General features: G+C 42.9%; 1 protein-coding gene across 1 annotated transcript in view; it reads left to right on the top strand.

The window, feature by feature from the left end:
- Nucleotides 1-9419: 9419 nt before the first annotated feature.
- The window catches only part of Nrg1 (neuregulin 1), a 1037838-nt gene continuing 1025705 nt past the window's right edge, over nucleotides 9420-21552 (top strand). Inside the window, exon 1 of the mRNA XM_028768301.1 lies at nucleotides 9420-10155. Within this exon, the coding sequence (XP_028624134.1) occupies nucleotides 9420-10155 (736 nt within the window). The remainder of the gene's footprint in view (nucleotides 10156-21552) is intronic.

The raw sequence follows: 21552 nt of genomic DNA, 5'->3' as shown, positions 1-21552 counted from the left end.
GCATTTTTTGAATTAATGATTGATGGGGAAGGTTCCAGACCATTATTAGTGGTTCCATCTCTGGGCTAGTGGTCCTGGGTTCTATAAGAAAGCAGATTGAGCAAACCATGAGGAGCAAACCAATAAGCAGCACTCCTCCATGGCCTCTGCATCAGCTCCTGCCTCCAGGTTCCTGTCCTGTGTGAGTTCCTATGACAGTGAACAGAGATACGGAAGTGTAAGCCAAATAAACCCTTTCCTCCCCAACTTGGTTTTTCAGTTATAGTGCTTCATCACAGCAATAGAAACCCTAACTAACACAAGCAGATAATGTTTCTTTATTCTTGTTTGGGACTAAGCCTCATCATTTTATTTGGATCTTAAGCCTTAGAAAAATCTATATCTGTTATAGCTTACATCTACACCATCTCTATCCATCTATATTTATATCTGAATATTTTGATGTCCCATCCTGGTGTTATCTTTGAACTCCAGGAAACACCTCTTCTTGATTTTAGGAAAAGATATTAGAATTTCTGCTATATTGCATGTTCCTCAAAAATCACACAATGGCATTCCCTCCAGATTCAAGATTAAATGAAACATCCCATGCCCAGGAGAACAAAAGCTTGAAGATTCCTGAGAGTATAAAACTTAAAAAACTTGAGAGTAAAGAAGGGGAGTAAAGAGTTGATAGCGGTAGAGACTTTGACTTGCCACACAACAGAAAAAGATACCCAGATGGCGGAGGTGCAAGCAAGCTTGGCACACTCCAGGGTTGCTGGTTGTGGGAGTCATCACTCATATTGGGGTGGGGTCTCTGGTGATTAAGTTGCTTTTGTGTTCTGTTCCTTGTACGTAACTCCTCACGTGTACTCTTGTTAGTAACCTCAATAAAAAGCTCACTGGCTCACCAAAGAGGACAGTGGTGCAACTGTTACTTTGGTCTGTTGTGGGCTTTCTTTTTGGGGGCCGGTAAATAGGTATGTGTGTGTCTCTGTGTGTGTCTGTGTGTGTGTTATATCTCCCCAGGAAAAGTTTGCCACACAACAAACACTTTTAACACTATCATGCCACAATTTGGTACAGAGAAGTGAGTAATTCAGTTAATAGGAACAATAAGAAGAATGTTGCTGCTTTACAAAAAGAATTTGGCAGTATCCCAGAAGCAGAGGAAGATGCAGGAGAGGCTACAGGATGATAGTTTGTCCTGATGATAGTTTGACTCATCTCACAGGAAATCTCCATACTAGAAAAACTACCATTGTCTGTTGAGAACTCAGCATTTAGGAACATTAAGGTGATAAATCCCACCGTTTCCAGGAATAGTTTTTGAAAAGAAAGTCTAGGCTCGCAGCTTTTTGAGGGAAGCTTGAAACAGGGTTTTCAGGTAAGATGTCATGAGTTATGTCTACCCTGTCATGTGCAAAGCACTGAACTGGGAAGCCAGAGCATGAGCTTCAAACCTCCATCCACACACAGCCAGCATGATGGCCTTCAGAAAGCCAATCAACTCCCCTCAGCCCCCTTTATTTCCTAAACATTCATAAACATGGAGACTTAAAACTATATATCCATCAACCTTTCTAGACCCAGAATTGTGTGTATATCTGTGTGGTTTGAGGTATAACCTAGTAGGGAAGGTTCATGACAAGCTATGATGGTATCCTCTGTTGGTACAAAAGATATATATTTATATTATGTTCATAAAGACAGAGAGTAAACACTGTTGTGGAACTTACCCAGAGGGCAGGGTATTGTCTATTACATATTCTTCATTTCTAGGCTCTTGACACATCAGTCTTCTTCTTGATATGGTATAATATCTTGATGTAGTAAAATATCATATTGTGTCATTGACTGAACTGTTTAGAATAGTCAGCATATAATAGATAGGGCTTTTGCACAGTTATATTTATTTTAAGGCATTCAAGGTAGTAACAGTGTAGGTAGCTCCTGAGTGCAAGAAACTATAAAACCAGAGGCAAGGCGTCTTACACCATCGGAGGTGTCACACTCATGGAAAAACTGAAATGGGATGGATTCGAATTCTGCCTGAGTTCAAAAAGTCCATTTGGTTTCTCTCCATGTAGTTGTGAGCGCCATCTGCATTACAGTGCTTCCAGGGAAAGGGTGATGCTGAACATTTTCATGGCAGAATAATCAGAAAATTGCCAAACTGTCAAAACCCGAGTGTCAGGATTCCACCTTTGGGACTCGTGATTCGTGATTTCCCTTTCTCCCTTGCCTTGGACTCAGGAAGGATACATGTACTGTAAAGGGTTAGAGAACATTTCATGGCAAATACAGTTCTTTATTTTCTTACAAGTTTTTCCAAGTTTTTTAAATTAAGTTTTTATTAATTTTTGTGGATCTGTATAGAGTTTTAAAACTATGAAATGAATTCCATTAAGACAGAGGAATCCTAACATAGGCTCAGTTGTCACTCTCTTTCTTTGGTCAACTTTGGTGAATTTATAAGTCAAACCAGTAAGCTTTACAGAACTGTTCTGGAAATAAATAAAATGGATATTCATAACCCTCGAGTAGCCATGGAAAGTGTGGTTTTGAAGTCAGTTTTGAGGGGAAATAAGTATATGTGCGTAGATCTTTAGTAAGTACCATATTTATTGTGTTGGATGCTATCTTCTGACAGTGCTCAATAATACTAAAGCATCGAAAAGATGCGTGCTCAGGGGCAAGTGATAAATATGATAAATATAGTATCTTTTCAAGGCCACTGCAAAAGGGATAACTATAGCAATGCTGTATCTACCTCCAAGTGTTACGCTTTATTAGTTAAGTATATTACAATGCCATTAATAGTCACAAACTGTGTTGAAGGGGGTATCAAGAAGGGTGTGCTTAGCACAGATGTGGTTACCTTCATTAGTTTACATGGGAGTAACTACACTGTCTTAGCCTGAAGTCCATCTTCTCTAGCAGCTCTCCCCAGGTCTACCATGGCAACAGCTGGTAATTCCCACCAGAGGGGCAATGCTGGGCTCAACTGCATTTCCAGCTCTTCTGTTGCCTTTCTTAAGGGACACTGCCGTGTAGACACATATCCTCCACGTTACTAAAGAGTGCAGTAACATCCCCAATTGCAGTGCTGTCTCAGAAGACACATGTGGAGTGTTCCTTCAAACCGCAATAGGAAAGAAGTCATCCAACACACTGAGTTCCACCTTTGCCTTAGTTTTACAGCAACATTCATTTTCTGTATATTTATGTTCGTCACCATTCTGCAAAATGACCTGACCTCATAGGCTTCTTCCATGGATGAATCCTTTGAACCCCCATGATGTTCTTCACTTTCCATTTTATTTTTCTTGTCACGTTTCTTCCTAGGTTTGTACAACCTTGGTCAGAAAATAGATGCATATCTCTATACATGCATGATAGTAACGGCATCATAAATATACATTCAATACTGTTCCTTATAAAGATCATTAATTCACCAAATACAAGGGAGAGACCAGGGTTGGGACCAGAGCAGTGATAATGGCTGGCTGGGTATAAAGCATAGCGACATAATACTAGCACACAACAGAACCATGGGTTGAATTTTACGATCAGATCTTTAATGAGTATCTTACAGCTTGTTATAGAAAAGTATTTTCAATTAGCTAAATATGTGTAATAATTGAATAAGCACCACTAGAAGAAATGAGCTTCCAGCAATAAAAGCATTTAAACAGAGCTTATGAGACCAACTTGAAGTCAATTTCCAAAAACACGTTTCTCTTGCGTGGACTGGAAGAATGCTGTGGGCAATTGAACAATTACCTAGATTGTATTTTTATATAAAACTGCTGGTGCTTTCATGAAATTTTCATATATATTAAATTATCTTTATTCTCTTAAGCATCCTGTGAAATAAATCAAGAGCTATGCTTAATAATAAATGTGTCTGTGTGTGGTGGCTCAGGAGGCAGAGGCCAGAGGATTATTTGTTCCATGCCAAGCTGGGTTATGTCTGAGGCTGGCATGAACTATAGAGACCATGTTTCAAAAAAGTAAGCTAATTAAGTAACTCATAACCAATTAATAAATAAATCAATAACCAGGGAGACAGGCTCAGAGAAAACTCCCACAAAACTCTAGAGGTGAAAAAAATCAGCATAACTGAGATCCGATCCCAGCGAGTTCCATTCGTAAACTGTCGGGTCGATATAAATGTTCAGCGACTGTCTCGCTTTTGGCTCACTGTTTCAAAGCCTTCAGCCCTAAATCCTTGGATTCATAACTTACTTTATGTCAGACAGGACAGAAGGGAGAAGGAGATGGATCCCCCAAACCCACCTCCAGTGTCCTACTTCCTCCAGCTAAGTCTAAACACCTGCATTTCAGCATCCCCCAAAAAGAGAGTTGCTAGCTGGGAATCAAGTCTTCAATACATATGCCTTTCTTGGAGTAAATCATCTCTGAATGGGTTAGAATCTATTGGGTTTTCTGGCTAAGGAAGTCCTCATTCATACTTGCTACAAGTTCTAGGATGGCACGAATAATGGAAGAACAACTGGAGAAAATCCTCAAGTACGTGAAATCCATGGGATTTCAGTCATTTCAATCAAATAATTTAGTGGCTCTAGAATTTTAGACCTTTAAGGCTTTTCATCTCTGTATTTATTCCTTTCCAGCACTGGGATGTTTAGAAAGAATATAATTAAACAAATGAATGCATGCAGGTATTGGCTGGGTGGATGGGGGTAACCAGGATGTCAGACTTAATAATACAAAGAGCAAGAGGCAGTTCTCTCAGGCAGAGTTGTCTTTTTCGAGTCCTCCCAATCTTCCAGCTATTCCAGTCTAGAGAATTATCTTGTCACCTTGCTAGTCCCAGGTGGCCCCTGGGCTCATATTCACCTGGTTTCTTGTCACTGTACTTTTGCAATCAGGCCTGGAATCTGCTGTGATACAGGCTGTTAAGCATGCATGAGTTCTTTTGGAGACCGTACATTCCAGGACTCCAAGTCCTGCCGTCTAGTTGTCTCATGATTTATGGCTGGAGGGGTGCTCTCCTGCAAGCTATTGGACAATGATGATAAAGGAGATAGCATCGCCTCTGTGGGCTTCCTGTTACCCTTTTCTATAGTTACCATTTAGAAGCATTTAATAGGGCACAGAGGGCTAAGGGGGGAAAACCATTTCTGTTCACTGCTATGCCGTGGAGTCAATTGATGACTCCTTTTCACATTTCTAAACCAGAAAACAAAACAAAACAAAACAAACAAACAAAAAACCAAGTTCACAATTACTTGTATAATTTTGTCTGTCTGTTTTATCCTTGTCAAACAGATAATATTCCAAGTAACATGATAACGACTCCTCTGATCCATTCTTTTCCTTTGTTTTTCAACTTTGAACCACAAAGCTAAGCCCCAGCATCCTTGCTTTCAGAAGTGGTGGCTCACCCATACCCCTTTAACTGTGGAATAATCTGCAGCAACCCCGTCAGCAAGGAGCCAACGACACTGCTTTATTAAAATTGGATGGGTGAATTGTGAAGGCGTGACATTGCGTATTTGAACGTGATGCTTATAGGTTTATCCTTGCTAAACCGCGGACAATAAAGTGTTAATCTCACATTTGGGATAGAGGTTCTTTTTTCTTTATAATCTCATGCATTTATTTGTTCCATGTGGGAGGAGGGGGCATGCATGATAGGCCCCTCAGGTTGGAGAGGACAAGTTGACGCAGTCAGTTCTCTCCTACCAGGTGGGTCCCAGGATTTAACTTAGATGGCCATCAGTCTTGGTAGCAAATGCCATCTCCTTGGGTCCTGTGGTTCCTTATAATGTTTATATATTTCTACCAATAGAAGCAGTAATATTAAGACCCTGATATAAATGCAAATTCTTTGACCTTACCCCAGTCCGACCAATATTAGAAATATCATTCTTCTTTTTATTCAAAGGTCAAAATAGGTTAACACCTCTCCTTGGGTGGTACCGGGGTAATAAGGACTCCAATATAAGAACTGAAATTCAATACATGTGCAAACAATTCTAGGCTGAACTATTCTAAGGCTGCCCACCTTTGCACTGAAAATATCCATCCAAATTATCCCTTTCCACTTAGCAGAGAGAGAGGAGGGGGGTGTGGGAGTCAGCAAAGGCATTTTTAAAAGCACCTCTTCAGAGCGGCAACTTATGTTTGATCATAGATAAAATGCTTTGTAAAGTACCAAGAGGAGGTATCTATGCATTTAATGACTCTGTAAGTCGGGGCTTTAACATTTTATTGTTGTTTTTATTGCCAGGGATTCCATTTCTCTCTGAGAGTGTTGGGGGTAACGTGTGGTAGGTGCATTACTAAATCAGTCCATGATTAATTAGCTGACATTTACTGAGTGCTTAATACGTGTCCATAACTGAGTGAAAATGAGACTAGTGGACAGATGACTCGTGCTTCCTAATACACTTACGATCTAGTTGAAAAGATGGTCTAAAACCCCTGAAGCTTCTGAGCTCCATAAAATAATATAATCAAAAGTGAAGGTGCAGAACCCACAGTGAATGCAGATGAGGTGCATTGTGGGAAATGCTCATCCAGAGACTTTAGTATTTATGAGAAGGCTCTGTGAAACACTTGGATCAGAAAGGATGTTTAAGATCAGTGGTGGGTCCTGGCAGAAAGAGGCTATGGTCCTTTCTTCTTGCTTCTCAGCCTTTGAACAGTGCAGCATCTGAGTTTCTTTATGTGGACAGGTAGCCTACAGCTCCACTCCTAGAATCTGTGCTGGCTTTGTGATGATAACAAGTGACGGGATTATCTGCCAACTGGAGCCCAGGCTTTGAGAGAGCTTGTGAGCTTCAGGCCACTCACTCTCTTGGAACCTAGTCATCTTCCTTGTACGAGCCCAGGCTGTCTGCTGAAGAATGAGACTGACTTCTTTTGCTTTTAATTTATTATTTTATGTGCCTGTGTGTGTATTTATGTGTATCACATGTGTGCCTGGTGCCTGTGACAGCCACCAGGGGGCATCAGATCCCCAAGAACTAGAGTTAGACATTTGTGAGCAGCCCTGTAGGTGCTAGGACTTGAATTCTGGTCCTCTGAGAAAGCCCCTAGGCTCTTAACTGCAGAGCCATCTTTCCAGCCTTCTTTATTGATGTGAACTATCTCTGCTGAGGGCATTAAAGGTTAGCCACCCTGCCCTATCCCCACCGCTAGCAGAAAAACCTCTTGTGCAGAGCCTTATACTAACCACCATAGACTCAGGCATGTAGGTAGATACTGTTTGGACCAACAGTTTTGGGAACAGATTGCCATGTGATGCTTGATGATTGCTTGGAAGCTGAGAAGTGGAGAAGGAAGGAGGTTGCAAGTAAGAGTAAAGCCTCAAAAGACATAAAATCAAACCCACACTAGGCTAGACCTAAGAGCAATATAGGGAGACTAGTAGGTTTGGATTCTCATCTTTCAGTAAATAGGAAGCCAGAATCCAAGAGAACATGCATTGGAGACCAGCACCACTAGACTGCTATGTGGTGGGTTTTCTTCATTCCTTCCATCAGAGTATAAGATAGGAATCACCACCAGTAAGAGGACAATGAGCACCTGGATCCTGTCCTTCCGAGCAGGACTTTGAGAGAACGAATCACAGTTTGGTAGCCAACCATGAGGTTCCAATAACCAAAGACTTCTTGACTTAAAATCTCTGAAGTCTTAAAATATAAAATCATGACTTCTAGAGCTTGGTGGCACAGGCTGTAATCTTGGCTATTCAGGAGGCCAAGGTAGGGGCACTGCATGTTCAAGTCCTGACTGAGTGTGTCTCAGTAACTGAATAAGACCCTGTATTAAAATGAAAAAGTGCTTAAAAAGCAAAAAGGCTGAGTGTATAGCTCAGTGGCAGAGCCCCTGACTAATATATGTGAGGCCCTGGGTTCTGTGCCTAGCACCGCAAGACAAAACAGAACAAAATGAATAGGAATCGGGAAAACCAATATGCTGTACTTGAAAGAAACAACAACTTGTAGCATCCCAGAGTAAAGACTTTCAAAAGCTTTCAAAAGCTTCTGTTTTCATAATCTGTCTCGATTGCTCAGTGAGCGACTTTACCTCTTCTTTATTCTGCCACTGTAACCATAAAATAGCATACTTAAGAAGGAATATTTACTTTGACGTGCTACAATATTTTCTTTCTCTTGTATGATATTGCTGGAAAATATATCCCCGAGATGTGGTGAATTCTTGCTTTAGAACTGGGTTCTTAAGCCGTTCAGTGTAAGAGTTAGGGCCGCTGGAGTACTCAGGAGAAATATTAAACATATGGTGTGCCTGGTACTTTTTGTTCCAGCACCCACAGAAACTTTGATCTTTAAAGAAAGTGCCATAAAGTACATATAAAATGGTCTTAACTGAGCAAGCACTTCACTCGGCTATGTTTTTACGGGGAAGGCCTGAAATGGCGAAGCATATATTTCAGTAGAGGCAAAGGCAGGAATAGTGAGACTGAAGTGTCAAACACGAATGGAGAGAGAGAGATGTGTCATACCTGAAGTGTACAGCGCCTGTGCGCGACAAGGAGAGGGGGCGTGTTTTAAAGTTGTTATTTTAATTGCTGCCTGTCTCCCACGAACATGTTGCTCCCTTTTGACTGCCAAGTGACCAGCTCATCCAAAACTTTTCTTAACGGAGGACCCTCCTCGTCCTGTGTCCCACCCTGGCCTCCTCCCTGTGTTTGGCCATCCAGAGCGGCTAACAGGTTCCTGCTCACTGAAGCGTCACCTCTCACTCCCCAGTACATCTCCGCAGCCCACTCGGACTGCAGCCTAGCAGCCCGCCGGTCCTCCCAATTGCAGCAGTCAGGGCGACAGCCAGCCGAGGGAGGGCCGAGCGGGCCGGGCTCCGGATCTGCACGGGGAAGGGCAGGCAGGCAGCGCGCGGGGCGAGTTGGCAGCACAGGTAAACAGGCCGGCTAGGCACCGGGGCGCTGTCGCCTCGGCCACCCAGCGATTTTCAGGCACGCAACTCCGCCTCCAGAGCTCTGTCCCCGCGCTCTCGTCCCCGCTGCTTTCGCAGCCGGGCAGCCGCCGCAGCAGCACTCCACACAAAGGACTGTTCCCCGCCGAGCAGCGCATCCACCTCCACTCCTCCTCCGGTGACAGCATCCCCGACAGCAGGGCTCGGGGCGCGGCGGCGCGGGGGGAACCTGTCACTCCCGCAACCAAGGCGGCGGCAAAGGCTTTTTCTCCCTTTTGCTTTTTATTCCTTCTTCTTTCCTTTTTTAAAATTCGCCTCTTTGCTTTTTCTGTGGTTCCACCCATTTCCCCTTCCTCCTCATAAACAACTCTCCTACCCACCCCCATCCCCCAATAAATAAATAAAAGGAGGAGGGTCAGGGTAGGAGTGGGGGCAGGCAAGGCGAGGCAGCTGGAGCCAGCCAGGCAGAGTCCGCACCGACAAGGCGCCCGCACGCACCTCACACCATGAGATGGCGACGCGCCCCGCGCCGCCCGCTGGGTACCAACCCCAGCGTCCCGCATCCCGGGTCCGCCGGCCGCTCGCCTCCTCTGCTGCCACTGCCGTTGCTGCTGCCACCGCCGCCGCTGCTGCTGTTGCTGCTGCTGGGGACCGCGGCCCTGGCTCCGGGGGCGGCGGCCGAGCGGGCGGCTCCCGCGGGGGCCTCGGTGTGCTACTCGTCCCCGCCCAGCGTGGGTTCGGTGCAGGAGCTGGCCCGGCGCGCCGCGGTGGTGATCGAGGGAAAGGTGCACCCGCCGCGGCGGCAGCAGGGGGCACTCGACAGGAAGGCAGCAGGCGAGGCAGGGGCAGGGGCGCGGGGCCAGCCAGCCCAGGACCCTCCACCTTCACAGGACCCTCCTCCCGCTGCCAACTGGACCCTGCTCACTGCGTCCCCCGAGCCCACCAGCACCGGTCAGCCCGGGGACCCCGTGCCCTATCTGGTGAAGGTGCACCAGGTGTGGGCTGTCAAAGCCGGGGGCTTGAAGAAGGACTCGCTACTCACTGTGCGTCTGGACACCTGGGGCCACCCAGCCTTCCCGTCCTGCGGGCGGCTCAAGGAGGACAGCAGGTACATCTTCTTCATGGAGCCCGATGCCAACAGCAGCGGCCGCGCGCCGCCCGCCTTCCGAGCCTCGTTTCCCCCACTGGAGACTGGCCGCAACCTCAAGAAGGAGGTCAGCCGGGTGCTGTGCAAGCGGTGCGGTAAGTGCCTCGCCATCCTCCCCGGGGCGGCCTCGGGGGCTTCCCTTCGACGGCTGCGGGGCGCGGGCGCTCCCAGGTCTGAGCGGTCCTGGGGTGGGGGGGTGGTCTCGCAGGTGCCACCGGCTGGGCGATTTCTCGACGTCCCGACTCTCTGGGTTTTTGCTCCGGGTAGAATCTCAAGTTTGGTCTTCGCTTGGGCTGTCTAAAACTTTTGAATCCCTCGGGGTTTGGCTCCCTAAGTTGATAAGGAATGTGTCTGTTGCTTTCTTAGGCGTTGGTTTGTTGAACTTGGCTGTGTGGTTTAGGCACTGGTGTTTGTGAGTTCCCCTGTGTGATGGGGCTTCTCTGAGAGAGAAATCTTGAGCCAGGCTTGGTTTCCAAGCTTTTTTTTTTTTTTTTCTGAATGTGATCCTGAGTCAAGGGCTGTTTGTGGAGAGCCCGCAGAGGAGGAAAGGCCAGGGTGAGGTGCTGCTACAGATACTGACAGAGTTTTGGGTTAACTAATATGCAACACACAGGTGGATGTGTAACTAGTCTCTATGCATATGTGGGAAGTCCAGAGTGACTTTTCTTGGGAGAATCCTGTCAAGAATTTTGGTCATAGTATTTTGGTTTGGAGGATGTTTTCTCTGCTCTGGAAACCAGAACAGATGAATGTAATTGGGCGCTTTTAATCTAGGCCTTAAAGACTCTTAGATGAGAAGTTTAGCCATCGATTTCCCAGGCTTTTCCCATTTTACCACTGGGTATTCCCTCAGGAGTGTCAAATTATCAGATTTGAGAAATTAGCTGAGAGTCTAATTACATGTCTGAGGTCGAATTGCGTTTCTGCCATTCATAAAATAATTTCTAGGACCTAAATCTCTGTATCCTTTCCTGATCACCATATAATTACTAACACATAGCAGGGATTCCTTCTCAAACCGTAAATTAACATGATTACATATTACACAGTCTAACACAACTAATAGCCTTCTTTTCCTTGATTTTTGTATATTCATTTAATGGATAGTCGGATTAATTGAATTTTCACAAAACTCAGCATCATGACACACTCTGTCTGCGGCGCAAAGTGTGCCAGGTAATAGCCAATTAGACGTACATTTTAGGTTGCCATTGTGATGCTTGTGTCCTGCTACTAATTAATACGTAATGATTTAGGTTTAGTGACAGGCAAGAGCGAAGTTCATCCACTGTTTCTTTATGTTAACAATGTGTTTGGTGTGCCAGGGACCTGTTAGGATTGCACCACTCTGTGGACAGAGGCTCTTGCTAGTGATGCTGAAGGAAGCTGAGTGATTTTGGGATTCCTCAGCTCTGCTTGATAGATGTCACTGTATAACATGGGGAATACTCTGCTGGGAGCTGCCTTACTAGGGAACACGAAAGCTCAACACCACTGTGCTGCACCTTATGTTCTTCTGTTATAGAACCTGAAATAAGACCTTTAAGTCACACCAGAGGTCAGCTTTCACACGTTTTATTATATGCAATTCAAGGAGGATTTTTGACTTTACCCCAAACCATGTGAGTTTCACATCATTTACTATGCATCCCGGGGCATCAACCTAGAGGCGTCTGCAGTTAGCTGTGACACCTGGGACTGCGTGTGCGGTACCAGGCAATGCTGTTAGTAACAGCCTTTAACTAGAAACAAATGTCAGATCTCAGCGATAATGTCCTCCCATGCACCAAGAGCATATCTGGACGTGGAAAATCCATGTTGCCTGGAGAAATCGTATGGTATTTTGTGCCTCTAAGGCAAAAGCTTTACTTTTATAATATAAAATAAAATGCAGATAGCATTGCCCTTATATTTGGCGTCAAAGGGGATACCCAACGTAAATCAGGGTTTGTTAGGAGGGAGTAAAGTTTTGGAAGAAAACTGATAATCTCTGTGCATAGGATTGGGAAGTTTAATAAGTCGTAAAGTTACTGGACTAGATTTTTATAGTCAGAATGTTTGGTGACTTCAGCATTACATAATTTAAAGTAGGCATATATGACATCTTAGTGGAAGGTTTACCTAAGGACTAAATGATAGCTCAGTAAGTTTCTTTTGGAAATTTACCCACAAGGTACATTGTATGAGGTGATCTCAGTAAACCATCCTTAGAATGTTGGGTGGAAAATTGTGTCTGTGTGTGTGTGTGTGTGTGTGTGTGTGTGCGAGTGTGTGTGTGCATGTGTGTGTGTGTGTTGTGTGTGTTTGAAAACTCATGAAAACTCATGAACCCACTCAGCTATGTGGTCTCAGCTAACAATGTCATTCAGAAAGCATCAGGCAAAAGGACACAGACAAGTGGAAAATATCTAAAGTGAATAAGGGCAGATTTGTCCTGGTCAAGTTGCCTATCTACTTTCCTGGTTAGATTTAGGAAGAGGGATGGTGCAGAGGGCCTTATCTAACCACAGGAGTCCCCCCTGGGGTGTGACAGTTCTGGGAAGGCTTGAGCCATGATGCTAGGCTGGGGGAAGGAATACAGCAAAGTCATTTTGTGATATCATACCCAGGGGGACAGTTTCCAGATCTTATGTGCTCAGCTGCAGTGCTGTCTCCTACAAGTTGCTTACTAGTGTAGAAACTCCACAGGCAACAGACTTGCCTTAGGGCTGAGCTAATAGAAAGGTTCCCCTCATTCCTCTCTCTCTTCCCCCATCTACCATAAGCTCTTAAGCAGTGTCTACAGAAAAACCATATAACAGGCTAGACCCTTTGAAACAGAAGCTGTTAGTGTATTTAGAAGACAACATGCAGTTTCATAGGTTGTTTGCTTTTGAGCTGAAGTTTGAATAAATTACATGTTCACATCAGTGGTTTGACTTCAGTCGTTCCCCCTCCTCCCACTGAATGAACTGAGACATGTAGTTAGGGATTTATGTCCATCCAAAAGCAGACTAATGGGCTTTTCAGTTAAATTTCTGTTATTGAAACAAATTATTGTTTGATCTGCAGTGCTTTTTCTTTTTCAAAGCATTGTGGTGGTGCGAGGCAGAAACGGATTTCCCAAAAGGAGTAGCTGTACAGATGCTGAACAACATCTACAGCTGAATCATATAGATTTTTACGTCATATTTTTATAAGCCAATATAGTCTGTGTGTTGTATGATAGTGAGTGAAGATATCTTAATACACAGAAATTATAAACATGCTTATCAAATATTTGTGATAAGTGGTACTTCCTAATGCCCCCCTCCCATCACTGTTTAATAAAGTCCACTAACCTTACAGTGTTAGGAAAACAAGCAAAACAAAACATGGCAGGGATTTTCCCACTCAGCATTGAAGAAAATTATTCTTAATAAAAGCTGTACTAGGAAAATAGAAATACAAACAGATTTTGCTTGGCTGCTTGTATTTCATGAATACACATATAAATGTAATTTCCTAAGCGTTTGTGACTGCTTTTTTTCTTAAGCCATATAAATCTTGCTGTGAAAAAGCTATGCTAGAATCAACTTCCCTCTGTCGAGGAGAGAAACTGTATGTGTGTTTATTTATGTTTATATTAAAACAAGAAAGTGATAGGTCATTTGGGGAAACAGTTCTTTAGAATAGAAAGGGTTTAAAAGTGCATTTTAATATTTGAGTTAAGAGTGTTTTACTAGCACTAGGGGATAGTTCGGATCATTCTGGGGAGTTCTATAAACCCTCTGAATTTAGGAAAAGTTTTACCATATGTCTTAATGCATTAGCTAAGACTGGAAAGCTTAAATAGTCCTGAGGATAAAATGCCAGGCTATGCTTCCCCTGGCCCATGTATTTATAGCAAATGAGAGCGGAAGATGTGCTTGGGGCAGGTTGTAGCCCTTGTCAAATATAATCCGTTCATCATTCAGGGAATCTCCTCTGCTTCGCTATCACTCATTTTCCTCCTGGTGGTTTTCTTAATTGTAAACAACCTGTTTTAAAACCTGGTTTTACATTTCAGTGACAATTTATATGCTGACCAGATGTCCAGAGATCTTCAGCTGCCTTGAGTACTTGGTAGTGCTTAGGTTCTTGTGGTTTGTTTAGAATAAGCTTAAATGATCTGAAAAAACCATCTCTATATAGAGCTTTTAATGAATGGACATTAGGGTCAGCCTTATATAAATGCATGAAAATTCTGGGTATAATACATATACAGTTAAGTTTCTTACTGGGCGTAGCAGTTACAGAAAAGAAGGGAAGCACACAGTGTGTTTTATAGGAAAAAAAGAGATAAGTTTTAGGTTTTTGTTTTTAAATTTTAATTAGACCTTGTGGATAGTTTTCAAGTCACATATAGATGCTTTGAGCCTGCATGTGTGTATTGACTCGACATGTATGTTAGCATAAACTTGAAGTGAAGATTAAAATAATATTATGATAGGTTAATAGGACTTATATGGCTATCTTATCCTGCCCAAATGTCACTTTATAATACACAAACAGGGCTTATTGATACATCTCATTCAGATGTAAAGTTGCATGGCTTGAGACTTGGTGGAGTAGAGGCTAGCCCACCCTAGTTGAGGGACTGTTGTAGTTGACATAGAGTGTTTCCATGTTTCATGGGTGGGTTATCAGTGTACTTGAGACAATCCGGTTTCTAAAGGCTTACTTTCTTGACCTCCGTCACTAAACAGTCTGTATGTGTCAAAGTAGATTTTAAAAAAGATAAAGTTGACAGCTAAAGTGGGTTGCGTAGTCTCTGTTTGTCTCAGATTTAATTGTTAGAAAATAATTCCCCTTAGTATCGAGTAGCCATTAGAGAGAGAGAGAGAGAGAGAGAGAGAGAGAGAGAGAGAGAGAGAGAGAGAGAGAGGGGTAAACTGTATTTCATCTTTTGGGCTTTGAAAAATAAAAGTAAGATGTCTTTCCCTATGGAAAATAGTTTCCTGGAAGACTGCCTCTTAACTTTGACTCATCCTTATTGGTCCTAGGTTAATTTATATTTTCCTAATAATCAGTAGACTAGAAAAAGGTAAGATTCTTTCCATATGGGAGTGTCCTGGCTCTTCTCTGCTCTAGTTTCCTGTATGTGTCCCTTTGCCTCTATTCCTGTTATGAACATCCTGCAAAAGAAGCCTTAGGAAACCACGGGGTCATGGCTGGATCTCAGTGCATGCATCTAGGGTTGATGTTCACAATCACATTGACTACCTGTCTCTTGACATCTTGGGATTCAGCTGCCTTTGGTTTGAATACGTTGGATAACAGGCAGCCGAGATCACAAGACTTTAAGTGCAGGTGTCCTTTTTGTTCCTGATTGGCTCCATGTCCATCCCGTGAGGATACAGATGGTTACCTGTGTAGCATCTCTTAGTTCAGAGGCTTTCCATGAAAAGCCCAAGGCTCTGTCTTTGGATGTCTGCCCTGAAATGGCTGGGAACTGTAAGAAGAGTTCAGAGTGGTATGTAATTCAGGAGCTGGTGGCCAGATTTCCCAGATAGCAGTGGATAGAGAGAACCTATAGAAAGAAATAATTGGCTTCTTAGTCTACTGTAGGAGATGTGAGCTAAAGAGAGCATATATGAGGGATCCCGCTAACCATGGTGTTATAGTCTTGGTTGGGGGTATGCATAGGAGTCCAGGGAATGGAAAAGACTTACTAAAGATGGGAGATCCTCAGGAGTACACTGTTTCCATAGCCGTGTCTCTTGACTGGAAACTGCCAATAAAACAATGGAAGCTATCAAGTTGAGAGGTTAGCTAGAGCCATGCAGTCATGGCTACCACTCCTTGACTGCATCTTTGAGAGATACAGTTTGTATATATTAATAGACTAAGTAATCATTAATCATTCAGTGGTGACAGAGGCACTCCCAGATGTGTATATGGTGGCAATTATTGATCTAGGCTGTATTTGAAAAGGGAACAAAAGTTTTTTTTTGATTTTTTTCCCATTCACATTACTAGTTTGGTGAGATATGTATCTGTAGAACATAGCATCAGAAGCCACACTCTTCCAAGACGCTATTTTCTTCTCCGTGTATCCACAGTTTTGCCCCCAGATAGATAGACGTTTGTGGTTCTGAGAAACGTTGAATTTCCGGAGATGTTTTTTCCCCCGTCTCAATTATTTTTGGACCAAATTTATTCCATATAGTTTATATTCCAGTGAGAAGTAAAATTCTCTGAGTTGTAAATACTTAAGTGTACACAAGAGACTTGGATAGTTAGTAAATCCCTAGTTCTGTTTTGTAAAGATCCATCATCAGCCCATCTCCGCTTTTTGAGTACTTGACCTTAGCATTCAGAAATGCTGTGTTCACCTTTGCTCTGTACTCACGGACATTTGAGCATCTCAGTAGTGTCAACTTTTACTTCACGATAAAATTTAGTTTTAGTAACTGAAGAGGAAGTTTCCCCAGTGTGTCCCTGAGAACTAATACATTTTTTTTTTTTTTTTTGGAGGAGAAGGAGTTGAGATACCTTTTTCTGATTTGTCTTGTTTTTTTATGTCTTGTCAGTTCTTGCTTAGACTGCAGGGAGAACAGCATGTTTCCTTTGAGCTGGACTGGATGATGAGGTCCTTCACTGTCTAGTTGATCCTGGGGCTGCAGTGGGAGATGAGGGCTTTCCTCAAGATCAGAAGTTGCTGCAGGGAATGTACTCTGTGTAATGCATGATAGCCATTACTAAAGAGGAAATTGATGACTACGCTGCTTCCTAAAAATATGTCATTAGACTTTACCTTTGGGAGAGGACTATGCAGGTAGAACCTTTTGGTGCCCTCCAAGGTAAAGTGGGTTAGCTCAGAGTAGGTGTACCCATTGTTCAGTGACAGCACTGAGGTTACCCAGGCTCCACTTTTGTCGTCAGCTCACACACGTCTGCTGGGGTGCCTCCTCGATCTGTTGTCTTCCTCCCATTGCAGAGGATGTTCACACCATGCCCCTGGGGACACCAGAGGTTTCACTGGAGCATGGATTTTATTGGAAAGTTTAGCATTTGGGGAAATGCTGCTATTCTTTGAGCAGATTGTTTTTAGTTGGGAAAGCACCATCTTTGCCACATTAACTATTTTTAGCTAAGTATTTTAGTAGCATGGCATGCTTACACTATTGTGCATCCATTGCTATAATTTCTCTCCAGAAGTTTTTCACCTCCCCCCTTTCTCTCTCTATCCCCGGAAGCCACCACTCTACTTTCTGTCTTGATGGATATGACTATTCCTCATATATGCGATAGAACAGCTCTTGTCCTTTTGTGACTGGCTTATTTCTACCGAGTGTTATGTCTTCACCATCCGTATGTGCCGTAGTGGGTTTCAGAGTACTTTTTTTAATGTTGAACTGTCTCATGTTTTATGTGGACACCACATTAAAAACAGGAATTTTGAATCCACTTACCTGTTCATGACATTCAGGTCACTCTTACCTTTTGCCTGCTGTGGATAATGCTGCTGTAATGTGTAGAAATATCTTCTTGGGCTCTTGCTCTCTGATTTGAGGGGTTTGGTCCCCCAGATGGAATTTCCAGATCTTAGGTGCAGTCTGTGCACTTTCCTGTAGCAGCTGCACTTTATACTCCAGGCAACAGAGTACTGAGGCTCCAGTCTCTTCCCACCCTCACCAGCGAGCATTCCTCTGTAATGTTTTCATAACAGCTATCCTAATGGGCACAAAGGGGTGGAGGACAATCTTTATTTTGTTTTCTGTACAAAGTTGATACTTCTATTATTGTCATTAATCAGACACAAGTTCTCAGAAAATAGGTGCTAATCTATTCATAGCTACAATCGACACAGCTTTCAGAGGCCTGAATCTGAAGCCATCAAGTAATGAAGTTAGAATAGACAACAGCTTACTTAAAACAAAGAGATGTTTATAGAATACTTAGGAAATACTTTTCAATGCTTATCATTGAATTTTGCACGTCATTTTATACTGTTATCAACTTAGCTCAGAGACACACCTTACCATATGCCTAACAGCATCAAAAGCTTTCAACTGATTTAATTTATTCATTGGATTTTCCATTTTTTTTAAAAAATGATTTGCCTGTCTATATTTCTATATTGCTTAAAGCCCCATTCATGAGTTGTCGAACTGGAGTCTGAGTCATTTTGAAGATTCTGTTGTTACTGGAGCTTTTCCTTATTCAGTCCCTCTGGATACTCATACTGACTGGAGGCACCGACACTTAGCACCCTGGTGGAAACTCAGCCAAACCTCGTTCATCTTACTGCAAGAACATCTTTGTCCAGTCTCACTGCTCCATGAACAAGTTCTTAGACTATTTCCTCTGTCTTCCTCCTGTGTCCCCTTTCTCTTCCCATTTCTACCGAGGAGGATTCTATTACCCTTTCAAGCAACTCAAATGCCACCACTTTCCTGGTGTTTCTAGAAATGGTTCCCCCCAGAAATGCTCATGGAAGCCTTTGGACACAGAATGCCTCTTTATGGTCCGCTTTGCTCAGTTACAAGAGCTTTTGTATCCTCTCATGTTCTTTAGCACCTGTGTATTTTCAAGCTCTTCCTTAGGCATGTCTTTCCCTGAATAGGCAACAATAGTATTCTAGTTTACTGTGTTTACTGTGTCTGTAACTTATTCACTAGCAAAAATGCTTTAGCCCTAGGATTTGGAGAATCTTTGCTCCTGGCCCCTTCCAATTGTACTGTGTAGTTTAGAGCCACCAAATTTGTCAGTTTCCTGATACATAAAATTGAAAAGTAGAACTAACATGCTTTTAGAAGTCCATTCAGATGTATGTGGTACTTATCTCTGAAATGACCCACCCTTACTAACCTCCTCTGCTTCCATCTCTGGAACTTCTCCTCTTCTTCCTCTTCCCCTCTTTATCCTCTTCCTCTTCTTCCTCTTTCTCCTCCTCTTTTTCTTCCTCCCCTTCCTCCTCCCTTTCTTCCTCCTCTTTCTCCTCCTCTTCTTCCTCCTCATCCTCCTTTTCCTTCTCCTCTTTCTCCTCTTCCTTCTCTTCTTCCTCTTTCCTCTTTCTCCTCCTTCTCTTCATCTTCTTCCTCTTTCTCTTCCTCCTCTTTCTCTTCTTCCTCCCCCTCTTCCTCTTCCTCCTCTTCCCCTTTCTCTTCTTCCTCTTCCTCTTTCTCTTCTTCCTCTTCCTCCTTCTCTTCCTCCTCCTCCTCCTCCTCCTCCTCCTCCTCCTCCTCCTCCTCTTCCTCACAGCAATATCATAAGGGGAAAAGTCATGGGAAAACAGTGGTAAGAGTTTTAGACAACCCAAGAGAGGATGAAGAGAGCTGCAAGAGAGAGAACCTTGAAGGAAGCATGTGTCCACCTTCCTCCAAACCCTGGGACCGCCACTGTCTTTTATGTCACTTGGTTAATCTGTCTCAAATACTAAATTATTCATATGCATCAGCATCATCTTTACAGAAAGCAAAGCTCACCATGCCTGCTATAGCTTGTCTTCAAAATGATAAAAATCCAACTAATGGCTTAACGCACAACGGTATGCTTTTAAAACAAAACAAAACAAAACAAAACAAAAACTTTAGGTACTTATGTAATAAAATAAACCAGGGCTATTTATACTGGTTTACTAGGAATTTGTTTTAACAGGGTAATTGTGCCACTGTTGGGGGTCTGATAACTAGTGTCAGTGGTGAAATGGATGAAGCCAGCTCAGACTGAGTAGCTTGGTCTCCAGTGAGACCAGGCTTGATGATGCTAGGGACAGATTTCCGACCATGAGGCAGGGTCTAAATCTTTTTTTCTCTGTTTATCATTATAATGGTTTGGGTAGGAAGATGATACTGTCAGTCCTTTTATGGGTGAAAGGAACAATGCGGAAACAAGGTGTCAAGAGGAAGATCATTTGATCTGACTCTGCAAATTGCTGTATAAAGAATCATTACTGGCTTCATAGTAAGGACAGGCTGTTGGGGATTAGCTAGGGATTCCCCCATTCCCCCATCTCCTGCCACCCCTCATGAGTTCTTCCAGTGTGAAAAATTCAGTGATATTTATAAATCATGGCTCTTCAATATATTTCTTAAACTTAGACCTTTCCTTTAAAAAAAATCTAGATTTATATACCAAATAGCTTACTAGATAACCCAGACATCCAACAAACAATTCACAGTACACATATTGAAGAGTGTTTCTCTCCTGCTAGGACATCTATGCACCCATTTATTAATAATGAAACTATGATCACCACAGTTGCTACTACTCTTCTCAGTGGTCCCTTGATGAGCATTTATTCTGTGCTAGATGCAATAATGGGAGGTAATAAAAATCCACTTACCTCTTCAGCATTTTATAGAATTAAAATGCTCTTTTTAAATTATTTCAAACAAAACCCTCTCTCTGTGATACAAGTATTTTGTCGAGTATATAAGCATGTTGATTCTCAGATTCTTCTTTCTCCCCAAATTCCCATTGTCTCTGATCACATTTACCCTGATAACAGCAACTTCTTATCTTTGTCTTCTCCTCCAACAAAACTAGTCTTTTCTACCGATATCAGAATGACTCTTCTAAGCAGAAAAGAACACACTATATCCCTATTTAAAGCTCTTGAGTTGTCACCACAGTAAAATATTCTCTATAATAACACATGATGTCTTTCATCCTCTCCACCCCACCCCCAGTACTTAAAAGAAAATTAGATCAAATTTTATTTTGTGCGTATGGGTATTATTTTGCCTGTGTTTATATCCTTGCAGTATGCACCTGCAATGTTTGCAAAGTCCAGACAAAGGCGTTGGGTGCCCTGGAGCTGGAGTTCCATACGGTTTTGAGCTGCCATGTGTGTGCTCTGAATCCAACTTGGGTCCTCCGGAAAAATAGCCTGTGCTCTTAACCACTGAGCCACCTGTCTCCAGCCTCAAGTATTTTATCGGGTTCATTCTTCTGCCTAGAACCTGGTGCCACATTACTAGTATTGTTCTCCATGTGTATGTAGGTGTAGAGCCTCATGCTCACACAACCGTGTATGCTCATTTCTCAGAGTCGGCTGTTTCCCTGTGTACCTTTGGTATTGTTGCTACCCGATGTCTAAGACTGACCATATTCTTCAGTGGTAGATGGTTAAATAAAACTTTATTAGCTATAAAATAGATTATTCTGAAGTTTGTAAGTATCTTGTGCAAAGGGGCTGTTGAGGTGGCTCAACAGGTAAAGGCTCTTGGTGTCCAAATCTGTCAACCTGAGCTTAATACCTAAAACTTGTGTAAGAGCTGAAGGACGGAACTGATTCCACAAAGCTGTCCTCTGACACCTTTCATACTGTCATGGCAATGTTCATGCTGCTAGACACACACACACACACACACACACACACCACCACCACCACCACCACCACCACCACCACACATACATGATCTTGTAGAGGACAATATCATGAGCATATATTTATAGTATATTGTCCAATACTATGTGATTTACTAACTTATCCCTTCTCTCTCTCTCTCTCTCTCTCTCTCTCTCTCTCTCTCTCTCTCTCT

Source organism: Grammomys surdaster, unplaced genomic scaffold, assembly GCF_004785775.1.
Source record: "Grammomys surdaster isolate TR1022 unplaced genomic scaffold, NIH_TR_1.0 185, whole genome shotgun sequence".
Classification (NCBI taxonomy): domain Eukaryota; kingdom Metazoa; phylum Chordata; class Mammalia; order Rodentia; family Muridae; genus Grammomys; species Grammomys surdaster.
Note: the sequence above shows the minus strand (reverse complement) of the source record. Positions and strands in the feature narration are given on the sequence as shown.